The sequence below is a fragment of the Nipponia nippon genome, unplaced genomic scaffold (assembly GCF_047370975.1).
Source record: "Nipponia nippon isolate SJK-2023a ecotype South Korea unplaced genomic scaffold, ASM4737097v1 scaffold_11, whole genome shotgun sequence".
In the NCBI taxonomy this organism is placed as follows: Eukaryota; Metazoa; Chordata; class Aves; order Pelecaniformes; family Threskiornithidae; genus Nipponia; species Nipponia nippon.
Genome location: NW_028262302.1, coordinates 13319951 through 13341179, shown reverse-complemented (window position 1 = coordinate 13341179; position 21229 = coordinate 13319951). Strand labels below are relative to the sequence as shown.

The 21229-nt window shown below is 37.3% G+C and overlaps 1 protein-coding gene across 4 annotated transcripts in view; it reads left to right on the top strand.

Annotated features, from left to right (window-relative positions):
• Positions 1-21229, top strand: part of TTC7B (tetratricopeptide repeat domain 7B) — a 143748-nt gene that overhangs the window by 14885 nt on the left and 107634 nt on the right. For 3 of the 4 annotated variants that reach the window (XM_087747504.1, XM_087747502.1, XM_087747506.1), the window contains exons 2-4: positions 7194-7348; positions 8494-8662; positions 20297-20427. In XM_087747504.1, the coding sequence (XP_087603630.1) occupies positions 7194-7348; positions 8494-8662; positions 20297-20427 (455 nt within the window). Of the gene's footprint in view, positions 1-7193; positions 7349-8493; positions 8663-20296; positions 20428-21229 lie in introns of those variants that run through there. The other variant, XM_087747505.1, reaches the window with a different exon arrangement.

Here is a 21229-nt window from a genome sequence, read left to right as displayed (position 1 = left end):
GGTGCTGTGTCTCATGAGATATAGCAGTGGTACAGGGAAAACGGTGAGTTGTACTGTATATGGGTGACCTAGAACAACAACTTTTGTTTTGATGCTTAATTGGATCTGTGTGTAAGTTGCAGCTGTTGTTTTCTCCTCTCCCGCCTTCAGTCTGAAGGAAAGTACGTGTAATACCTGTTGCTGCACTGTGACTGTCCCTAGCTAGCGTACGGATCGTCAGCTTCTCTAATTTGCATCAGTGATGGCAACAAAATATCTGGGTGCTATAGACTACTTCGATTCTCATCTTAAGGTGTCTGGATAGTTTCACTGTATCTGCCAGCATGAACTTAAGGCCTTGCTCTTGCTTGTGTCCTGTCTTTAGAGACAATATAATTTTTTTTCAAGTCATTGTCAGAGAGAAGAAACTTACCTTAGAGTGGAGGGGGGGAATGAGAGAGGGAAGAGAGAGAGGGAGACTAAATTAAATTTTCCAGACGTGGCCTCCTCTTTCTCTCTTCTTACTTTCCCCAGTGTGTGAAATTCTGCTGTGTACAAGAGAGGAATAATCTTACAAACTTTCTGCAGCATGCTAGGTCTGTGTCTATGCCTATCTTGTTCTACTGTGGCCCCACAAATGGATGACAATTGGAGCTTCTAGAGCTGGTCTTCCTCTTTCAGTGGTGCAGCTGTTGAGCAGCTGGAGTATGGAAGGGAGTATGGCTACACTCTGCTCTTGCATGTGCCAGCGCTGTTCTTTGGTTACAGGCAAAATGATTATTTTTCCCTTTAGTAATAGGGATGATTGCAGCACTTCGTTTTAAGAATCCTTGTGCCTCAGGGAATGCATTTTCACACCTAACATTTTCACACCTGTGCAAGGTTTATTTTCTTTTTCCTTAGTGTCTAACCTGTTCTTCAAGATATCCGCTGATCTGCTGTAACTATCCAAACTAGTTGTTTCACATGCTTCCATGACAGTTTTGCAGTTTATATAAACAAAGCATCTCTGGCAGCTGGTGCAGAGTCTGGCTGTGTTTTTTACCTGTCTCTCCATAGAGATAGATCTACTGTATTTAACTTAATTAAAGAAATGCTTGTTACAGCAGTGTGAACCAGAAGAATTTTTGAGACCTACTTAAAGGAATGCATATGAGAGGGAAGGCATGTGTGATACTTTCTTATTTGGCATGTTTGAAGTTCTGCCGTTTGAAGTGTTGAAGAATGTCAATGATAGACCTCACTCTTTTCATTGCAAACAGCCTTGATGATATTTCAGCTCCTGAACTAAAGCACTGGTTTTAGAGTGTCATTTGGATTCCTTGCTATGTTTGACGTTTGTGTTTCCTCAAGCTTCTTTGGAAATGAAGTTTGCTCAGCAAAGCATTAAACTGAATAAAAGGAAAGAGGAGTGTTACTTGTTAAATGAAATACTTTGGTTTTGATAAGTACAGATCAGGGAGAAAGTATCTACTTGCACATCCCTTAAAACTTAGAGTAAACAGTTTGACATATTTTTACCCGTTTCTAAGTCACCACTTGAGCTTTAAAAATACAATTAGCAAAATTAATCTTCACTGTTCTTCTCCCAAGTAGGACATTACTATGCTGACCTCAAGTATTATTTTCAAGGCCCGCTCTTTTTTTAATCACCTCTTTACAGAGGCTCATAAACAAAAATTGTGTTCTCAGAACACTCTCTGGAGTCTTCTGAATATTATTAGTAAAATGCCTGTGCTGAAAGGACCCCTCAGTGACCTATTCTTTGCAAGGCAAATAATTGCATCCTGTGAACATGTTCTGAAGCACAGTTTTGTAAGTTTGGAGCGGCCTCTGATCTCTAAGACCCTTTCACACAGCACATCGTAAACTCCTTACACCGAAGACTAGCCTGCCTTGCATTGATGTACAAAACCAGCTATCTTTTCTGTGCATGCAGTTTACACTCTTTGATTTCCAGAGAGATGGAACAGTTGCAGAAAGTGCAGTCCTACACAGTCCTGTGCTAAAGCTTCCTTTGAGCAGGGTAATGTTGGTCATAACATCTGACTTTACTATTTGTTTATAATAATACTGTGGCTATGCTAATGAAATGTGGCATTTGGAATAAGGCTGTGACAAAGGGGATTTGATCTGAAATATCAAGTTTGGATTTGGTCCGTTTAATGTCTTGTTTAGTTTGCAGCTTGAAACTGAAGCTATGCAAGCTGTTGATTTTTATCGATTATGCTAAGATTTCTGTTTGAAGGAAAAGAAGGAACATGCAGAAAATAAACTGTAACAAAATAGATGCTGAGTATCTTTAAAAATAAAAAAAATCTCATTTTAGCATATTGCTTCTCTTGGAAAATTTGCTTTTTTGCAGCAAGTGACAATTGTCTGTACCATTTTAGTATATGTGCTTTTTAGTATATGTATCAGTGCTTGCAGAAAATCTGTTGATATTGTTGGAAAATTAGTCCATTTGATGGAAAAGTCTCGTGAAGTGAAGCATTATGCCCTGACAGAGGGCCACTGTGTTGGGCAAAGGGGGCCTATGCAAGTCTCTGATACCCAGGTGGGTTGTATCACAGTACCGAAAAAGCTGGCCAATGTCATCACAAGGACTCTGTCATTTTTTTTAAAGGTCCTGGTGATTGAGGGTGATTCCTGGTGACTGGAAAAAGGCAAATATGGCCATTTGCAAGAAGGTCAAGAAGGAGGATCCAGGGACTGCAGGTTGCTCAGCCTAACCTCAAGCCCTGGGAAGATTAGGAAATATGTCCTGGAAACTGATAAGGAAGGATAAGGAGGTGATTGGGATCAGTCGACATGGGTTTATCAAGGACTAACGAACCAGATAGCTTTTGATGATGGGAAGTGACTGACTGTATGGATAAAGTGGGGATGGTGGATATTGTTGGCTTCAACTTTGTCTAGGCTTTGGACACAGTTCCCCATGGTTTATCTTGTAGCTCAATTGAAGAGACAGGTGGGAGGTGGAAAACTGGCTGGGCTCAGAGGTTTGACCACAGGTTAAGAAAAAAAATCTGGTCTGTGACATTACAAATGGGGCCTCTTGGGGTTGATACTGCAGTCAGTACTGTTAAGTATTTTTCTTGGTGACATAGACATTGAGAATGCACCCTCAGTAGTGTTGTGGGTGATAGAAAACTGGCGGGTAGTAAATGACTGCTGTTTAGAGGGATCTCAACAGGCTGGAGAAATGGACTAACTCATGAAGTTCAGCAAATGCAAATTCCGTGGTCTTGTACTTGAGAAGGAATAACTGTAACAGTGTAGCCTGGGGATCAACTGGCTAAAAAGCAGCTTTGCAGAAAAGGATCTGAAGGATCTGGTGAATGACAAAGGGAGTGTGAGTTGGCAGCAAACCCTTGTGGCAATGAAGACTGACGGCATACGGTGCTGTATTAGCAAGAATGTAGTCAGCAGTTTGAGAGAAATTATTATTCCCTACTGTTTGTCACTTGTGAGACCACATCTGGAATATTGTATCTAGGTTTGGGCTCTCCAGCATGGAACAGACATTAGTATAGTAGAGTTAGCCCTGTGGAGGGCCACCAAGGTGATACGGGGGCAAAAGCACGTGACCTAAGAGAACCAGCTGAGAAACCTGCATTTGTTAACTCTTAAAAAGGGAGGGCTAAGAGGGGATCATACTGCTGCCATCTCACAGCCCCCCTTGAGTATGGAGGTGACCTCTTCCCAAAAATGCACAGTGAAAGTACCAGAAGCAATGGACAAAAATTGCAACAAGGGAAATGTTGAATGGATAGCAAGGAAAAAAATTCCACAATGAGAACAGTCAAATGTTGGAAAAGGTTGTCCAGAGGGGTTTTGTAATCTGTGGAAATACCAAAAATTCAGCTGGGTATGATCCTGAGTTGCCTGCCCTAATGTTGAAGTATGTTTCTTATTTTTTTTCCTTCACTTAGTACATTGAAATATCTTTTATTTTTCATTTTTGCTGAACAGAGTTAAATGAAAAAGTAGCAAAATTAGTGTAAATTGCCTCAAAAATTCCTGGAATTATACTGATAACATTGTGAATGTATGGGAACAAACTGGGTCCTTCTCTACTTTTATTTCCTCAGAGGATTTAAAATTTCAGGTATAATATATTGGAAGAAACTTCAAATGATAGGAGTTTTGAGGGCCTATGAAATGAAAAACGGCAGTTGCACAAATTACAGGTGAGTGGTGTGGTCCAGGACGATGGGTGCAATAAAAGGGGATGTTTCTAGCTGGCTCTCTTGCTCTTTGCCAGGGAGCCAAGTGTACTTGTTTGCCTTCGGCCAACCTCAACCCAGTCTTCAGGCAGGCTCTGAGCCTGCCAGAGTCCTGGCCTATGGCTATGGGTGGGAGGCAGTCTGGGATCTCTGCCTTGGGCCCTTTCCTAGGAGAGTGCGGTTGACCATGACTGACAGGGCTGGTGGCTGTTGCTGCTACAAGGTGGTAGAGCAATGGAGGCTGTGGACAAGGGATTTCAAAGCCTGGCGTTGGCCCCTCCAGGTGCTTATGCCGAGAGCATCTACTGCCCCTTTCCCTGCTTTCTACTGTACACTGATAGAACGTATGGGTAAAACTCATGCTGTAGTAAAGGATTTTTTTTTTCTCTGTGTTTTCTAAACACAGGAAAGACTCTGCAAGCCATATTAAGTTATAAATGTGCTCAGTCCTGATAGATCAAGTGCTAAAGTCCTCTTTAACTCACTTGTTTCCTTCTGTGGCTAACAATGGATTTCTTGTGCATTACCAAAATACTTCTTATTTACCATAGAACCTTCTCATTCTAGTTCTGTTCAAAAACATTGAATTTCCATCCTGCAAGGAGATTAGCTAACCTTCAATGCAGCATACCCTAACCCTAACCTGTATCTAAGATACTATAGTGTACAAACTTTGAGCCTTTATATTTGTCAGAACTTAAGTTTAACTTCTCTTCTTTGTTAAACTGTACATCAGGTGTTTGAGATGAAAACATTTCAGTCAAACTTTATAAACTGATCAAATCTTTTGTTAAGGAATGTGCAAATTGTGTGATGGACTTACTGATGCATGTCAATCATCTGTGCCATTTGCCATATGAGCATTGAATAGGTAAATAAAAGCATTTTTTTGGTTGGCAGTAAGTAATAAGATTTTATTGTTATACTGTAGCTGTATTATTGAGTGGTAGTAATTTTTTTTTTTTTTTTTTTTTTAACTGGGAATTGTATGCCTTTAGTATGTATTGAAAGATGCCGAGTGTCACTGTTTCTTCAAAGGTCTCTAAAGTAAGGGTGCACCAGGGAGATAACTTTGTTTTCCCCTTCCTTATCTTTCACGGAACTGATATTTTTGGCTAGCATGTATCAAAGCTGTATCCAGAGTGTGCTGTTGTCAGGAGGAAAAGTTGAGCAGAAAGTGCACAGTTTAGGCAAAACGGAACACACGTGAAGAGGCATAAAGGTGCTCTTCAAAGAAGAAAGTGCATGTAGAAAGCGACACTTAAGATTATTTGGTGTTGTTATTTGTTGTAGAGATTAGATGAGTATTGCTGAAGTATCAGAAGAATACTGGGCAAAGGAATGAAACTGTTACTGCAAATTTAAGATTGATGGATTTGACAGCTGTGGTCTGAAAGCCAGAAAATTAAGCAGGCTGGTAACCAGGCTGCATCTGTGGTGTGGCTTGCCTTCATCTGGATGCTGAGATCTCTCCCTTCTACAGTAGTGTTTAAACAGTAAATGTGAGTGAATGGTAGTTGAGAACAAATAAATGTCCAGGTTACCATGGACATCTTTCCCAGAACACCAAATAAAAAACATAAATAAAGCACTCCCTTGATGCTTTTGCTATTTGTCTGGTCTCTTAAACTCTCTCTTGAAGAAACTGTGGTTTAAGAATCAGCAGTTAGCTGGAGGTTTTAAGAAAAAAAATTCTAGGTTTTTGTCTTTCTACTTGATAGGACATGTTACAGGGCAGCACTGGTCCTTATAACTTACTGTGTAATGGCATTGTACATCGGTCATATGCTAGTCCCACTGACATGAGACTGAAATTTGCTGAGAAGTGAGATAATGCTGATGCATTTATACTTCTGAAGGGAAAGCTTTTCCTCTACAGTAACACTGAGTTCTGCATGTCCTGGTCTTTCCGTGCCTTCCCATAACCTCTAAGGACAGTGCCAAAGGTTATAGGGTGATGAGCACTTTTCTGATCATTAGCTTTTTGCCTTTCCGTTTTTTTAAATCTACTTTGTTCATTGTTAGTTCAAATTTGAGTTACTCAGACACTGTTTGCAAGACATGATCTGGTCTTTTCAAGTCCCAGATAGCGAGGTGATGACTTTTACAGCTCTCTTCTCACTAGAGGAACTACTCAACATGTTTCAGTGAAATAAGTTTAGTGATCCTGGATAAGGGCAAGGTAGAGGATAAGTAGATTTCTTGCATTTCGGCAAGCGTGGCAGCTCAGCTTTGCTGAGCAGCCTGGTATTACATTCTACCTTCATGTCTGAGAAGTGGTGGTATGCCCCCTAAGACAAGGGGATAATGATTAGAAATGGACTTTCATACTGAAGACTTGGGATGGCTGGAGCCTTAACAAGGTCTGAGTGATATCTTCATTCTTACAGCCAAGATATGAATGGTGATCAAAGGCATCCTGAGGGACATGTAACTGAAAACTAGTTGCATAAATTAATCCAATATCTCTCAGTATTCGTATTTGAAACTACAATAGGCATTTTGTGAAACACACACCATTTTTCTGGTAAAGTGAATATCAGAAGTGTATCTTGTTATGTTCAGAAAGCTGCATAAGGCTTTTGAATCAAGTGTTGCTTTTTAAGGGGGAAGAGGAGAATGGAATCATAGAATGCTTTGGGATGGAAGGGACCTTTAAAGGTCATCTAGTCCATCCCCCCTGCAATTGGCAGGGACATCTACAACTAGATCAGGTTGCTCAGAGCCAGATACTGACTTCAGGTTAATGTTCTAATTCATTATAGCTTAAAACACAAGAGACTTGATTCTGCAATGAATCAGGCAGGTAAAAGATAAATTGAAAAGTAAAACGAAGTACCACATGACTCATGTTAAATCTGAATACTTGACTCTGTGTTTGTTTTGGTTAGTTTGTATTTAAAATTCAGGCAATGGCTGCCTCCACTGAAATGTTAGTGAAATAAAATTATTTCTAATATTTCATGTGTTTGCTTTTATTTACAGATGACATGGCAGAACTTCTTCTTGGGGAGTCCAAACTAGAACAATTTTTGAAGGAAAACGCTCTAAAACAGAGTAGTAGTCCACTGGGCCCCCGGCCAAAGCTGACTGAGGTCAGGAAACATCTCACGGCGGCACTTGATAGGGGAAACCTAAAGGTATGTAAGTCAGTCTGAGCAAGAATTAGAAAAGCTGAAATTGACTGGAGTACTCTGCTGATCATGGAGAAAAATGTGGAAAGTGCTTGTGTGGTGTTTTATCATCATTGCTATTCCCAGAACATCATCAGCACTATGCTATTTCATGGCTTTTTGTTTCTTCATGGATTTTTGTTCAGATAAATTTCTCAAATCTTCTTTCATTAGAAGAATAAGAAAACTGTCATTGACTTCTGGGATGCTTAAGTGAAGTACTTACAACCTGTTTTGTGGAAGTTTTTCCTGGGGTATATAACTATATTGTTCTTTGTAGTGCATTAAATAGAAATGTTAGCAAAATGTGAAATACTTAACAAATTTCTGTAATAGTCTCTTAAGTATTCAGGAATGGTTCCTTAAGTTATGTTTGTGGGGGTGGAAAATGATGTTAATACTTGAGAGCAATTTTCTGTCATAGCCTTTTGATGTTCTTAACTATTCTGGCCCTTTTTTGCTTAACTATTATTGTAGCTACTACATCAGCTTATCTTTTCTGTACTCAGTGTCCATCTTTTGAGAGATCAAAAGGACCTTGTTTTACAGTCACCTGTAACATTTTGTTTCTTGTGATTTGTGGGAGTATTAATTTCTCTTCCTTTTCTTTCTTCATTCTTCCATGAATCCTTTTTTCAAGACGTTTCTTCTGCCCTGATACTTTGAAATTGTGCAACTTAAATATATAGGCTGTGGAACATATATCATTAAGTTTTGATGCTATGTTATTTTCAACTGTGCTTGTGGTGTTAGAAAAAAGCCATTGGGGGGGTTGTAATGATAGGCTGCCTTTAAATAGTTTTGTTACCTGGCAAAGCTGGATCCTGAAAGAGCTATTTCTGGTGGATGTGTAAATAAATATGTGAATATATAAAATGACTGGTAATGCTTTTCAGTAGCTTGGTGGAGTGAGATTTTGTGGATTCACCTCCTACTGCAAGCTTCCCAAATATTACATGAAGATAGAATTTTGTTGGTTTGTTGCTCTGTTACAAGAAATATCCTGAAGGTTTCTACAGTGCATATATACAGAAAACAGACCAAATAATTGTCAGAAAGAATTAGGTGTGTTTTCTCAGGAAAAAAACCTTTCTTATTCCTCTTCCTTCTAGCCAGAATTCTTACAAGAAGCTAACCTAATTATGGCCAAGCTAAACTATGTGGAAGGTGATTACAAAGAAGCTCTGAACACATATGCCAGAGTTGGAGTTGATGACTTGCAGCTAGCTGCAGTGCCACCATATAGGCTACGGATGATTGCTGAAGCGTACTCTACTAAAGGTAAGATTGCTCTTTCCAGTACAATAATGTGGAAATAGTCTTTAAAATGTTAATTCACATCTTGTCCGAAGTTAAATTTTTGGCACGCGTATCATCAACACAGTGGTGGAGTACCACACTTGTAGATAAATCAGAGGATGGTTTGGCTCCTTTAAATTACTCAGAGTTTGTGCTAGGTTGACAAGACTTTTACCTCAATTAATATTCTGTGCTGTCACCCAATCAATTTTTTTTTATGTATGTATTTAAAAGTCCTTCAGTAAATGTCAGAATAACTGTGGCTAGATACTGAAAGTATTATCACAATTGCTGACAGTTAAGAGTTACAAAAGTAGTGCAGTTTTGCAGTTTCTGTGGTCAGAATTGAAGAACCTTGATTCACCGTGATGCCTTTTACTGAATGTTAAAATGCTCAACCTAAGCTCAATTGCTTAACTAAATTGCTACTTAATTGAGAAAAACATGATTAAATGACTTAAAGCAGTGCATTTCTTGCACAGTTTTATTTTTTAATTTTTCTTACCTGAATATCTTTTTAAAAAAAAACTCCAAAAGTGAGGTTAATTTAATTTTTTTTTTTTTAATAGTCTAATATAGTGAAAATTGTAATGCTGGCCTTGTGTCTTAAGGTGGCAGTGCCACTTCAGTTTAGAAACTTTATTAATGGCTGTAAGCTGGGTCAGTGTGTTGAGGAAAGTGGCAGTTTGTATGCCGTAGATTTATTAGAATTTACTGTGTCTTAATGTTTGTTTTGGTCTGCTGTGTTTAAGCTTGGGTTTGGTGTGCCTATATGCTTTTTGTTATGGCAAGAGGAGTGTCAAAGTCAGCAAACACAATTTAGGAGAGACTTCAATAGCATTCACTGACAACTGGTCAAGGATTGTTTCTAACATTAGTCTTGGAAGAGAGTGACTGTTTTCCACCAACACAGTCCTCTAGTAAACGTTAGACAAGCATGAATCATTCTCTATAGAGATGTCAAGGAAATAAGGGAACTAACTGGTAGCAGAGACAAAAGGATGCTTCCTAAATCTGGGCAATATTTAGAATAAAGTGGGAAAGGGAGTACATGGGGAGTTGTTATGTATGACGTAAATCTGCCCAGTTCTCTCATACAGCATCTGTGTGGGCTTTTTGACAATGTTTGGTATGGGTAGACTTCCACTCAGCGTTGTGGGTTTTGTTTTGTTTTTTAAATCTATGAGGAGGACTGTTGTATTTGTCACGTTCTTTCCATGAAAATGCAATCTTGGACTTGATCAACTTTAACTACCTAAATTTGCTTATATCTCCAAAGACTCCCAGTAATTCAACTGGATCTTTTCCCAGAGCTCAACTCTTCTGGCTCTGTTTTATTTGACCTCATAAGGGTATATAACAGTTGAAAAATATGAAAAATAAAGGCATCGATTTTGCAGAAAGGATTAGTATTATTAGTTTTACTTAATGTAAAAATAATTTATTAGAAAATAGTAAAATATGTATCTTTTCTACCCTGGAATGTTTGGTAGGTTCAGCTTATTTGAAAAAAAAAAAAAAAAAGAGAGAGAGAGAAAACCACCAACATGTCTTCTGCCAGATGTGGTGGGGGTTTTTTGCTTCTGATTTCAAGTTTTATACTTAAACACTGAAATCTTTCATACCAAGCCTGATTTAATCTTGATCAAACTTCATTAGTCTGGTCACTTCTGCTGGGTGGCTGGCGACCAGTTTAACTGAGCAAACCGAACAAACTATTGTTTTGTTTGGTTTTTTTTTTTTGTTCTGTTCATGTTCAGAATCATCTTTTTTTGCAACTACGTTTCCAGTTTGAATGGAAGATTAATAAAATTTAATATCCCATCTTCCCATGGTAGCAGGTTGCAAGAATATCATCATCTCTGTGTTCTAGAATGAGGAAGAAGTCACAGAGCAGTCTTAAATTTAGTATTCAAAGTCTAGATAAGTTTAGAGTAATTGACAGGTAAATAGCATATGTTTCTACCCAATAGTGTATAGTTAATTCTCCTCCTCTTCCCCCCTCCCCCTGGAATTTCTTCTTTCTCCTTGTAAGAGTGGACTGTAAAACTTTTCAGTCTGAATTCAGAGTCTCTTCGGAGGTGATTGAGGCTTGTAGGTATTACCCAACTAAATACAAGTTAGTCTTACAGGGATTTTGTGCTTCATGAGGATTTGTATTTCTGCTTGCAAGTTCAAGGATAACCTGATTATATAAAGACAAAACTCTTCTGAGTATTTAGATTTTATTTCTTTGGCGGTCAGGAACATAGCACCATGTTATTCAGCAATGAGGGCCTGTCTGTGCTGCCTGTTTGCAAGCATCAGCCCGGCCTCGCTGTTCAGTGCGGCAGCCTGCACAAAGGCAGTTAGATACCTGTTCTAGTTGCCCCATTTCAGTCCAGTTTGGGGCAAATCCAGTTCCAGTGTATTTACAGTCTTGTATCCTATTGTGCAGTGGTCTGATACTGATGTACTTACCTACCTCTGGCAAACGCATAGGGCAGATAACTAATGGTAGTTTTTAATTGCCTTACAAATTTTTCCTTATTTAAGGTAGGACCACATCCAAGTGCTTACCTTCTTAACTCTGAGGTTTCATTGTGTAACCTCAGAGGTGATAGATTGCGTGAAGCAAAGCCTCAGAAACTTGATTAGCATAGGTCAGGACTCAGCACTGTTTAGATATCCCTCATGCAAAAGTTGTGTGGAGGTAGCTACCATACAGAACTCTGAATGTAGTGTAATTCTGATATTTTCCTGCCTTTTTTCACCATTTCTTCAAATTAAGAAGTTAAAAGCAGAAGCGTAGTAGAGGACAGTCTTCTTTTATGTGGTTAACTTCGTGGACAGGCATATTTTTTTGACCTTACACTGATTTTTTTTTTTTTTTTTCTTTTGTATGACCCCGTAGAATCCAGTTCTGGATTAGATCTAGTGTTTTCTTTACTTTAAGGAAAGAGCTGATTTTGATGTTGTGCTTCTGACTAATGACTCTGTATGTGTATGTAGAAAGTGTTGTATGGGATAGTTGGAGCATTAATAAAATCATAGGTTTCATTAAATACAGAATTTTCTTACATTCAAAGACTTACTTGAAGAAATTCAGTAGGGTAATTTTTAAATGTCATATAAAATATAGAAGCGAAAAGATGGAGCTTTTCAAATCAACGGGCTACTTAGTATTTGCAAAAACATGAGAATATTTATTTGAATCTGTTGTTTAGTTTTTCCCCCCATCTGCTTGTAATTACGTTTCACACAAAAACAGAGAAAAAGCATCTGATAAAACAGTTTCCTGTTTTATCTAGAGCAAAGCTAAGAAATAAGGCTGGGCAGGAGGAGTGAAGGACAGTCTTGAGAGTGTGGTGGCAAGTCTTGGTTCAAAGTAAAATGTAGAGGGGTTTTGCACATTTCTGGCTGTATTACATGTTTGATATTTAAATATTTGCTTAGGAATGACTGCCTTCTGATAAGCAGAGCAGGTTCCCTTGTTACAAGAGGTTAATTTTGTCTCTTTAATATCCATTTGTTACATTCTTTACTACATCAGTTTAATTGGCAATGCTCAATTCTGAGACTGAGGAAAACCTTAACTTATGAAGAACTGAAATAAGACAAGTTATGAATCCATAGAGAAGTAATTAAACACTGTATATGTATGACTTTTTTAAGTTAGGATTGTGTAGCTAGCTCCAACATTTCCTACTCCCTTCTCTTGCAAAACCAACCAGAAAACATTCTGTATGCGCTGTTACCATATAGAAGCATATATTTGGAATCCATTTTAATAATGGCTGAAGCTAATATTCTCCTAGGGATGCGGCCTCTGGGAACAGGACAATTAAGTTACTGCAAGTTTTCAGCAGTATATGAATGAGGTAATATACTGGAAAGCACACACAGGCATTATTCAAATACTGTGCATGGCAGTATCTCCTACGTTTCTAAGCAATTTTTGTTTGCTTATGGAAGCAGAGATGAGATGCATGCACAGTGGGATATCGAGGTGTTAATTTGGGGAGGTGCAACTTGTCAGTAACTCTGAAATAACAAGTATCTATTTAACTGGGAAATAAGCTTATTGAAATCTTAGGTAACATGATTCTGATACTGCTGCATAAATCAAAAGACATGATTGAAAAATGAATTTATAATACTTGGCATTACAAATTAGTGAATCTTTCTACAAATGCTTATAGATGAGCATAGCAATTTACAGGTCTGACATTTCTTAAAGTCTGCAAACTTGTGAACTTGATTTTAATAAATAAATTGTGTTTATATTTACTATAGTGTAATAGATTAGTAGACTCCTGCAGGTATCTGTCAAGATGGCTGTGTTGTATTACAGTAACAAATTCTTGTTAAGTATGTGAGGGATGTTCTGTGTAAGTTAGACTGTGACATTACAGGACTGTAGCCTTATTGCTGCAGGCCGTTTTACATCTCATATTGCCTGTTCAAATAACTGTGTTTATATTTAGATGATGTATGTTGAGTAAGGTGAGACTGTCTTTACTGCTGCTGACCCATATTCAAATCTAATGTTGCATTTACCAAGTTAAATGATTGGCTATTAATTAGTTCTATTTACAGAAACATGGAAATACTCATTAGGTTCAGTAGAAGTGTCCGGTGCATGGGAATTGCTACTTTGCTCTTCACAAAAGATGCTGCACTTAACTTTAATCATATTCGATTGTAATGAGATCTTGTGCACCGCTAGCCTGTGCCAGCAGACACCAAGCAGCTCTTCATGGGAGAATGCTAAATGAAAGCTGTTTCAGTAATTATGCTGGGGATCTCTAGCCTCATTAGGCAATGGGTCAAGAATTCAACTTCCTTAAGTTCCCTCCTCCTGTATGGCTGTGCAAATGTTGCAGCCTGTCAGCAAGCAGTTTGCAGACCATGGTTAGGAAGCCTATGACATAGGTACTTCAAACTTTTGTCTATTAAAGCTTGTCTCTCCCCCCATCTATTTTTATGACTTCTTTCCTGCTGGAGCAGGGACTTGGGGGGAACCCAGGGGTTCATCCTGCTTTTCTTAGTGCTGCTTTTAGCTCTGGTATTTGAAATCCAAACACTGAATGAATATTATTTGCTTCCTGCTAAAATAGGCTTCTTAGGACTTGTGCATTTTGGTGGTGTGTTTTTCTTGTTCTTAGTTTCTTCAGAATCCTGCCTTTGGCAGGGTGAGGAGAGGGAGAAAATGTTGGGCCAAAATTAAAATTAGTGATTCTGGCCTTTTTTCTCATGTCATGGGAAGAACTGGTGTCACAGTGGAGCCTGGTCTTTTTTCCTCAGAGGTGCTTGTAGGAGCAATCCTGACAATATACAACAAAACAATTCAGTATAAATTCCGTAGTTGAACTATCTCCTTTCTCCTGAGTGAATGGCTTCCTTGATGACCACTCCGTATGCTGGTGTGCCGTTCTTCTGCTTTGGGGAGAGTTCATCAGAGATTCACTCGCTCCAAGATCTACAGCAATTTTCAGTCCTTTTCACAGCTTTTATCTCTAGTTTGAACTTTTTCAGTCTCTCCAGAAGTTGCTTGTCTGTCAAAGGGCTGTACTGTAAAGCAAGAATTGGCTGGCGCACAGTTTGTAAGAAACAAATGCATCTGTGAAAATACTGATCTCTTCTGTTTAAAAATATTATAGAAGTCTATTTTGTGCTTTTAAGAAAATGCAAAGATTTGAATGTCGTTACATTTAGAGGAAAAGTGCGACCAATCATTTCACAACAGTTATCTCATATGATATTACAAGAAATCCCCAAATATTGTTACGGTTTTATTGACTGCTTGGATTAATAAGTAGGTGTTCACTTCATAAAAGAGATGAGCGTTCCTGTTTATTCCGCCCCACCCCTGTTTTTAACTTTGAGAAACTTCAAGACGCTTAGAAGCACTAGCATAACTAAGGTATTAATAAAGCTGTACTAATGAAATGACATTGCAGTATGAACGTACATGATGAAATGCTGTCTTCAGCTCTGGGAAGTTGTGCTTAGGTTGCTCTGGGTTTCATCTAGAATGGATTTAATTCTCCGTAAGTAGTCTGTGTTTAAAAGAGTGGCTAGCCAGAGCAGCCTCCCTTAAATTCAAGTATGCTGAGAGAAGGGGGTATTGACCTTCTTTCTGATGCATTTTCTGGAAAGCTAATTGAGTATGAAACTAGCATCCTGACAGTTGTTGTAGACTTTTTTCTTTTGTGTCTTGGTATGGGGGGGGACAAGCAATACAAGGTACTTGAAAAATCAGAGAAATGAATTGTTTGTGTTTCCTCAGATCATCTAAAGAAATAGGCAGTTCCTACTTAGACAGTGTATCTGCAGTAACTGTGAAAGTAAGAGGTAATTTATTATAAATATATTTCCCTACTCTCTATTCTTACTTTTGTTCCTTTCCTTTATAATAATTACTTTACAAATACCAGTAGGGAATTGGAGAGGAAAAAAATTGTGCTTTGCTTTCTAAAAAAATCCTCTGCAAGCAAGTCACAATCTTTGATTGAGGACTTCTAGAAATAAGTCATTCCCTTCAGTGAGATTAGCAGTGTTCATTCTAAGTTCAGAAATAAACTGTAGGAGTTCCTTGATAGCAGTAACTCTAGATTGTTTCAGTTCCTCTTTTAAAATGACTCATAAAAGTTTGCTGTAGTCTATATAATTGTTTGTTCTAAATATATAAGCTAAATGTGAAGTTTCTTTAAAAGGAGATGAAAGGGTTTTTTTGTGTTTACAGCATTTGGAACGCTTACCAGTGTTGCTTTGCGTATCACATAGGGAAGAGTAAGTGCTGTATACTAAAACACACTTGGATTTTATGTATCCATTTAAGGAAACCAGGAAGCAAACCCAGAAGTCTTTGTTTACTGATGCGACTCTTCCTCTCTTGCAAAAGCATGTTTATTTACTGAAGTATAAAATGGTCTTTCACTGTTTTTCCTCTGTCCTTTGGCTCGTGTACTGAAAACAGTAGGTAAACCATGAGATCTGTTATTATTTGTGGTCTCTAAAATTTAGTAGCACTTACACAGCCAAGGTACTGTCTGGTACCTGGGAAAATCCTCAGCTATACAATGCAGTAAATGTGATAGGCTTTTCTCAGCCTTGTGGGATTTTTTTTTTTTTAATAGTCTCAGTAGTGGTCTGGGTGATAGGAGTACTTGGTAAAGGTCTGAACTGTGCTGTGAATTCACTTTTGACCTTAGAGTAATTTTTGTTTTACTCTGTATAATGAAATGGGAGTGTTAGTTTTCCTACGGAAGCTATACGTCTGCTTTTTTTTTAAGTGGTTTGTAAATGAAAAGTAATTTCTGTCATTGTCCTTAACATAAAAACAGTTGGTTATCTAAGAATAAGCAAATCTATTGCATGGGGACTTCTTAAAAATTGCTAGTTTGTTGCTTGTTCTTACTGAGGAATCCTCTTTTTTGGGTAGTGGTTAGTGTGTGCATATGTGGTGGTAGGGCTGGTCTGCTCTTGTATTTGTAAAAATGAAGTAGTTTACTTGGCATAACCTTGACCACTGCTTTGAGACCATAGGCACAAGAATGCCACTTGGAATAAGTGACAAAACTATTTACTGTTTGCTTTCCAAATCTTTTATAAAATATGGACAATTTATAAAGTTTTTAAAGATTTAAAGAAAATCTTCACAATTGGTCATATAATTTAAATATCAGGCGTACTCTTTTCTTGTCCAAATACTGTTTGTTGCTGTTCTACTCTTTAGACAAGCAATTTTAGAGTTACTTTGCAAAACATGTAAGCTTACCTAGTATGGACTCGTATTCATTTCACTGCTTCTCAATTTCTTTTCCCTCAGGAGTCATCTTGCTTGATATCAAGACTAGATATGTATGAGATAAGTGTCTTCCCAAAATAAAACTGACCCAGTTTGTTGAAAGCTTTTACTTGAAGGTGATTTTGACTGGAAGGGCTTAAACTTAAAAGCCATGAATATCAAAGTCAACGTGTGATACCAATTGATGTGATATTCTTGAATGCAGAATAAAATGAAATAACCAATAAAAATTAAATAAACTAATAGCTATGACCTTTACAACAAATGCAGTAATATTTTGTAGAAGTAACATGTACCTCTTTTCCAAATATCTCAAAAAAGTTTATAAACAGTTAAAGAAATTCCTGCCCTTTTGAGGGAAAATAGCAGAGATTCCTGCCTGGAAGATGTGGGAACAAGCACAAAGGGGAGAACTGACCTGTCTGAATATATGCAATAGTCTTCAGCAGATAATTTAGGGTGATATGTACTACTTTGAAATTCATGTGTTTCTCAGTTGTGTGTTACCACTTGCTTGTTCTTTTCTCAAGGGCTTAATATAATAATCCCTTATTTTAATTCACTTTTTATAATCTCTCAGTATTCTTATGAAGAAGTGGGCAGTATATTATGTGGTTGTTATTGCTATGTTGCTGTTTATATCTATTTTTAATTAAAAACTACTTTTATGTACTTTAATACATTATTTCTTAAATTTCATCTGTATTTAAGAAAAAAATTAAACAAGTTACCTATTACAGAAATAATAATTAATTCCAGGTTTTTCTTCTAGTTGATACATTTTCATTTTTAATACAGTATTGAATTGTAATTATGCCTTGTGTCATCAAACCAAATAAAGTGTCCAAATCATCCTGTTAAGTGGTCATTTCAGGATAGTTCTCCAAATGAACTTACTGCTCCAAAGCATTGCATGCTTAAAATAGACATACTTTCCCGGGTTGTAATAAACATGCCAGCAAAAATACAGTGAATACTAGTTATATAATGAAGTTACCCTAAGAAATAGTAGTATATACTTCAAAGCACACTTAGAATTGTGTACTTCCCTTCTGCATTACTTAAAGTTTCTCACAGAGCACTGAGGTGCTTTCATATCTTAAAGAAAATTTTCAGCTAAAATGAGAGAATGTTCTTACAGTGAGTTTTTCAGATTAAAAAGATTATAGTTGTGGCCATAAAGTATAAAAATAGAAATAATAAATCCAAGTCAAATCTACAAGTAGGCAGTTGAGTAATATGTTTCACGTAGTGGAAGATTACTGTGGGGTACTGGCTGTCCATGTCATGGGAGAGAAGGGGTGGGGAGGAGTGATCCACTTACCAACTATCTGATGCTTTCAGTCATTTGACATTTTTATTGCAGTTCATTTATTGTATTTTATGATCACCTCTAAGCCTGACTTTGAAGGTGCTTGTGTAGGACACTGCAAACTTTCTATCCAGCATCAACCTTACATTTAGATCTTCTTATCAGAGGATCAGTTCAAGCCTACTGCAGTAGCAGAAAAACTGACCTTTTTCTATAGTTTAATATTGCTGCTTTTGGGTCTGTGACTTCAAATTAGCAAAAAACCCTGTCGGATATTTGCTATTTGATTGAAAAATTGAAAGAAAGCACATTAGCGTAGGCTACTGTAGAGTATTTTAAAATATATTTTTAGAGATATGTTAAGTGAAAACCATAATGTGTTAGAAAAGTCCAGTGTCTGTTGTACTCCAGTTTGGCAGGTTTTTAAATGACAGACTGCTTATGTGTTTGCTGCTCTTCAGGAATGTGTAGGTTTTTGAACAGTATATTGAATTGTATTTTGTCTTTAGCAGAGCAGTTAGTACTGGAGTCAGGAATTTGTCTTAACTGGATGTACAGCTGGCAAATAGAGCTGTAGGGTATATGTTGTTTGTACTGGTAAAAGGGTGGATTGGAGGGTAAAGGTGGCAAACAAACTCTGATACAGACTTAAGGCATCCTCTCAAGCCAGAAGTACAGCTTGATGGTTTTTTATACAGATGAGTTATACGTCTACAGGGAGATACAGAAACTTAATAGATGTTTTAAAAGAATCTGCAGGTCACAAATATTGTATAGTTTGAGTTTATCAATGAATAAACTCCATATTCCATGTTTGTGTCTTCCCAAGTTGTTTTAGTAGGAAAACTATTGTCATTCCAATGAAACATACTGTCCCCACCTTACATTATTGATGGACAGAAATCCTTTGATAAACTATTCTCCAAACTGGGGTTTTGTACTACCTGGCATTCTACAGGCATCTGCCCAATATATAACTGTGTGTTTTGTTGTTGTTTTTGTTTTTAGTTTCTCCAGCAATGGATTCTCAAAACCTTGGATGACGAATTGAGACTGTGGTCATTTAAACTGTTAATTATATTAATGTGGGAGCAGTTGAAGGCACTTTAGAATCAGCATTGACTGCTGACAAGCTGGAAGAATGACCTGAAATAAATCTCTTAAGAACATGTGGAAAGGCTACACTTCAAATACAAATAATTATTTAAATAAATGTAAGATAGGGTAACTGATGAGGCAGTTGGCTTGCAGAATATGATCTGGTGATCTGTTGCAGATCATAAACAGAAGAGAATGTTTTACTAATACGTAAGGGAAGGCACTAAGGTTCTGCTGATTTGTATTATTATTTTTTTTTTTAAGTATCCTGTATCAAAATCAGGAAGCCGTGCTCAGTGCTATTGAGGCTCAAGTGGAGCCATGTATCCAGTTTTGGCACAGTGAATCAAGATAGAGGTAACCAGATGGAGAGTGTCCAGAGGAGATAAAAATGATTAGCTGCCAAGGAAGCATGAAAAGAGAAATGAGTGAGAATTGACATTCTTCGTTGCAAGCATGTCTCTTTTTCTCTAGATAAACATTGAAAAAACGTTTTGTAAAGGAAGGAATAATCTCTCTGTGAAGAAGACTAGGAGTAATTCATCTAGGGAGGGAGATGTAGATATTAAGAAAAAATACTAATTGTGAGAATAGTTGAGCTCTATAATAATTTGCATAGGAAGGCCAAGGCATCCCTATTGTCAGAGGCTTTTAAGAACTGGTTAGGCAAGTGGCTGGGCTTGGTTGATTCCCTGGTCAGATAGATGGATTAATGTTCTTGAAGTCCTTTCCAGCTGTTTTCTCTAATTATCTTGAAAATAACTGTAATAGAAGTGGCTTGTATAGAAGGCAGTATTGATCAGTAAGAGTTGTTGGGTTTTTATTTTAGACAAGCAAACACTTCTTTTTTTTCCTTCAAAGCACCAGATAATGTATTTGTTATTTGAGAGGAAAAGACTTCTGTGCCTTGATGAGAGCAAGCTACCTCTTACTAAATTTAAATACAAAAATTACACTTCCTAACCCCTTATTTTTTTGAAAATGTATTTGTTTTTATAGGTGCTTCTGCCTTGCACAGTTACTAAGTTAAGTATTACCTTGAGTGCTTTTCTTCACCCTGCCTTGGTTTCTTTGATCACTCTGGAAAAGTGAAGATGTATTCAGTAATTTAAAACTGGTATAGAAAGACACTAGGCACTTCTGTGGTAGGCTGTCATAATGTCTTTTAAATCAAAATTGATTTAAAAAAAATTGCTGCTTCTGATTTTATTATTAAGGAGGAGTCACTGTTATTTATATATTTATTACTGTCTCTATCAGAGGACCATACCTTCATAAGTTTTGGTAACTTTTTTCCTTTGTTTCTTCTCCTGATCAAAGGGGCTTAGCCTGGACTATTTTTGAGGTATAGTATTATATGATGTTAGTTTTTAATGCTTCATTTGAATTTTTTTCTTTTCTTCTTTTTTTTAAGGTCTCTGTCTTGAAAAGTTGCCAATTTCTTCTTCAGCTAGCAACCTCCATGTGGATCGTGAACAAGAAATTGTTACATGCTACGAGAAGGCTGGGGATATTGCTCTTCTGTACCTTCAGGAGATAGAAAGGGTAAGCTGGGATGATTTGCTTCATTGAAGAATTGTGTTGGTCATCTTTCATTGATGTGGTGTTACCAGCATTTTGGTAACTCAATTAAAAGATGTCTGATATTTGTTTTCTTAGGACTTCAATGCACACTTACAATTGGGCAATAAGTAAGTGTGCCTTAATGGATGTCTGGTAGCTGTCCTTCTGACAGTTCTCTCATTCTGACCTCTTAGAAAATAGTGCTAGTAGTCTAAAAAGGGACAGAGCTCCTCTGAGCTACTATGTATATTGAAGATGCTGGTCTGTGGCCTCTGTTACCCTATGGTAGTTCATTTATGAACATGGATTATGGTGTCTTTCAAACACACATGTGGGAATACGTATATTGTGTGTATACGCTTACTAGCTTTTCAGATAATTCTTAAAAAGAATTCATTTCAAAATGAAGCAATGAAGATTGAAAATTGATCTTGTTGATGTTTATTTGGAGACAAAAACTTCACTGCTCTTAAATCCTCTTTATAAAACTACTTAAAGGTAAAATTCTGAAATAACTTTGTACCTGTCAACAAGATCCTTGATGTATCAGTGGGGTGTCCAGAATAGTAACTGAAAGTGTGTTTGCTTCAACTAATAGGCACAATCCTGGGACAATGAAAAAATCACCAGATATGATAGCCAGATAAACGTATGTTTTTAAAATACAGGTGAACTTGAGACAAATATTGATAGTTCTATAAATTGGATCAGGACAATGTTCTTGGACTTGATAGCCCATTTGTCATTTTATCTCATTAATATATTACTCACTTTATGTATGAAA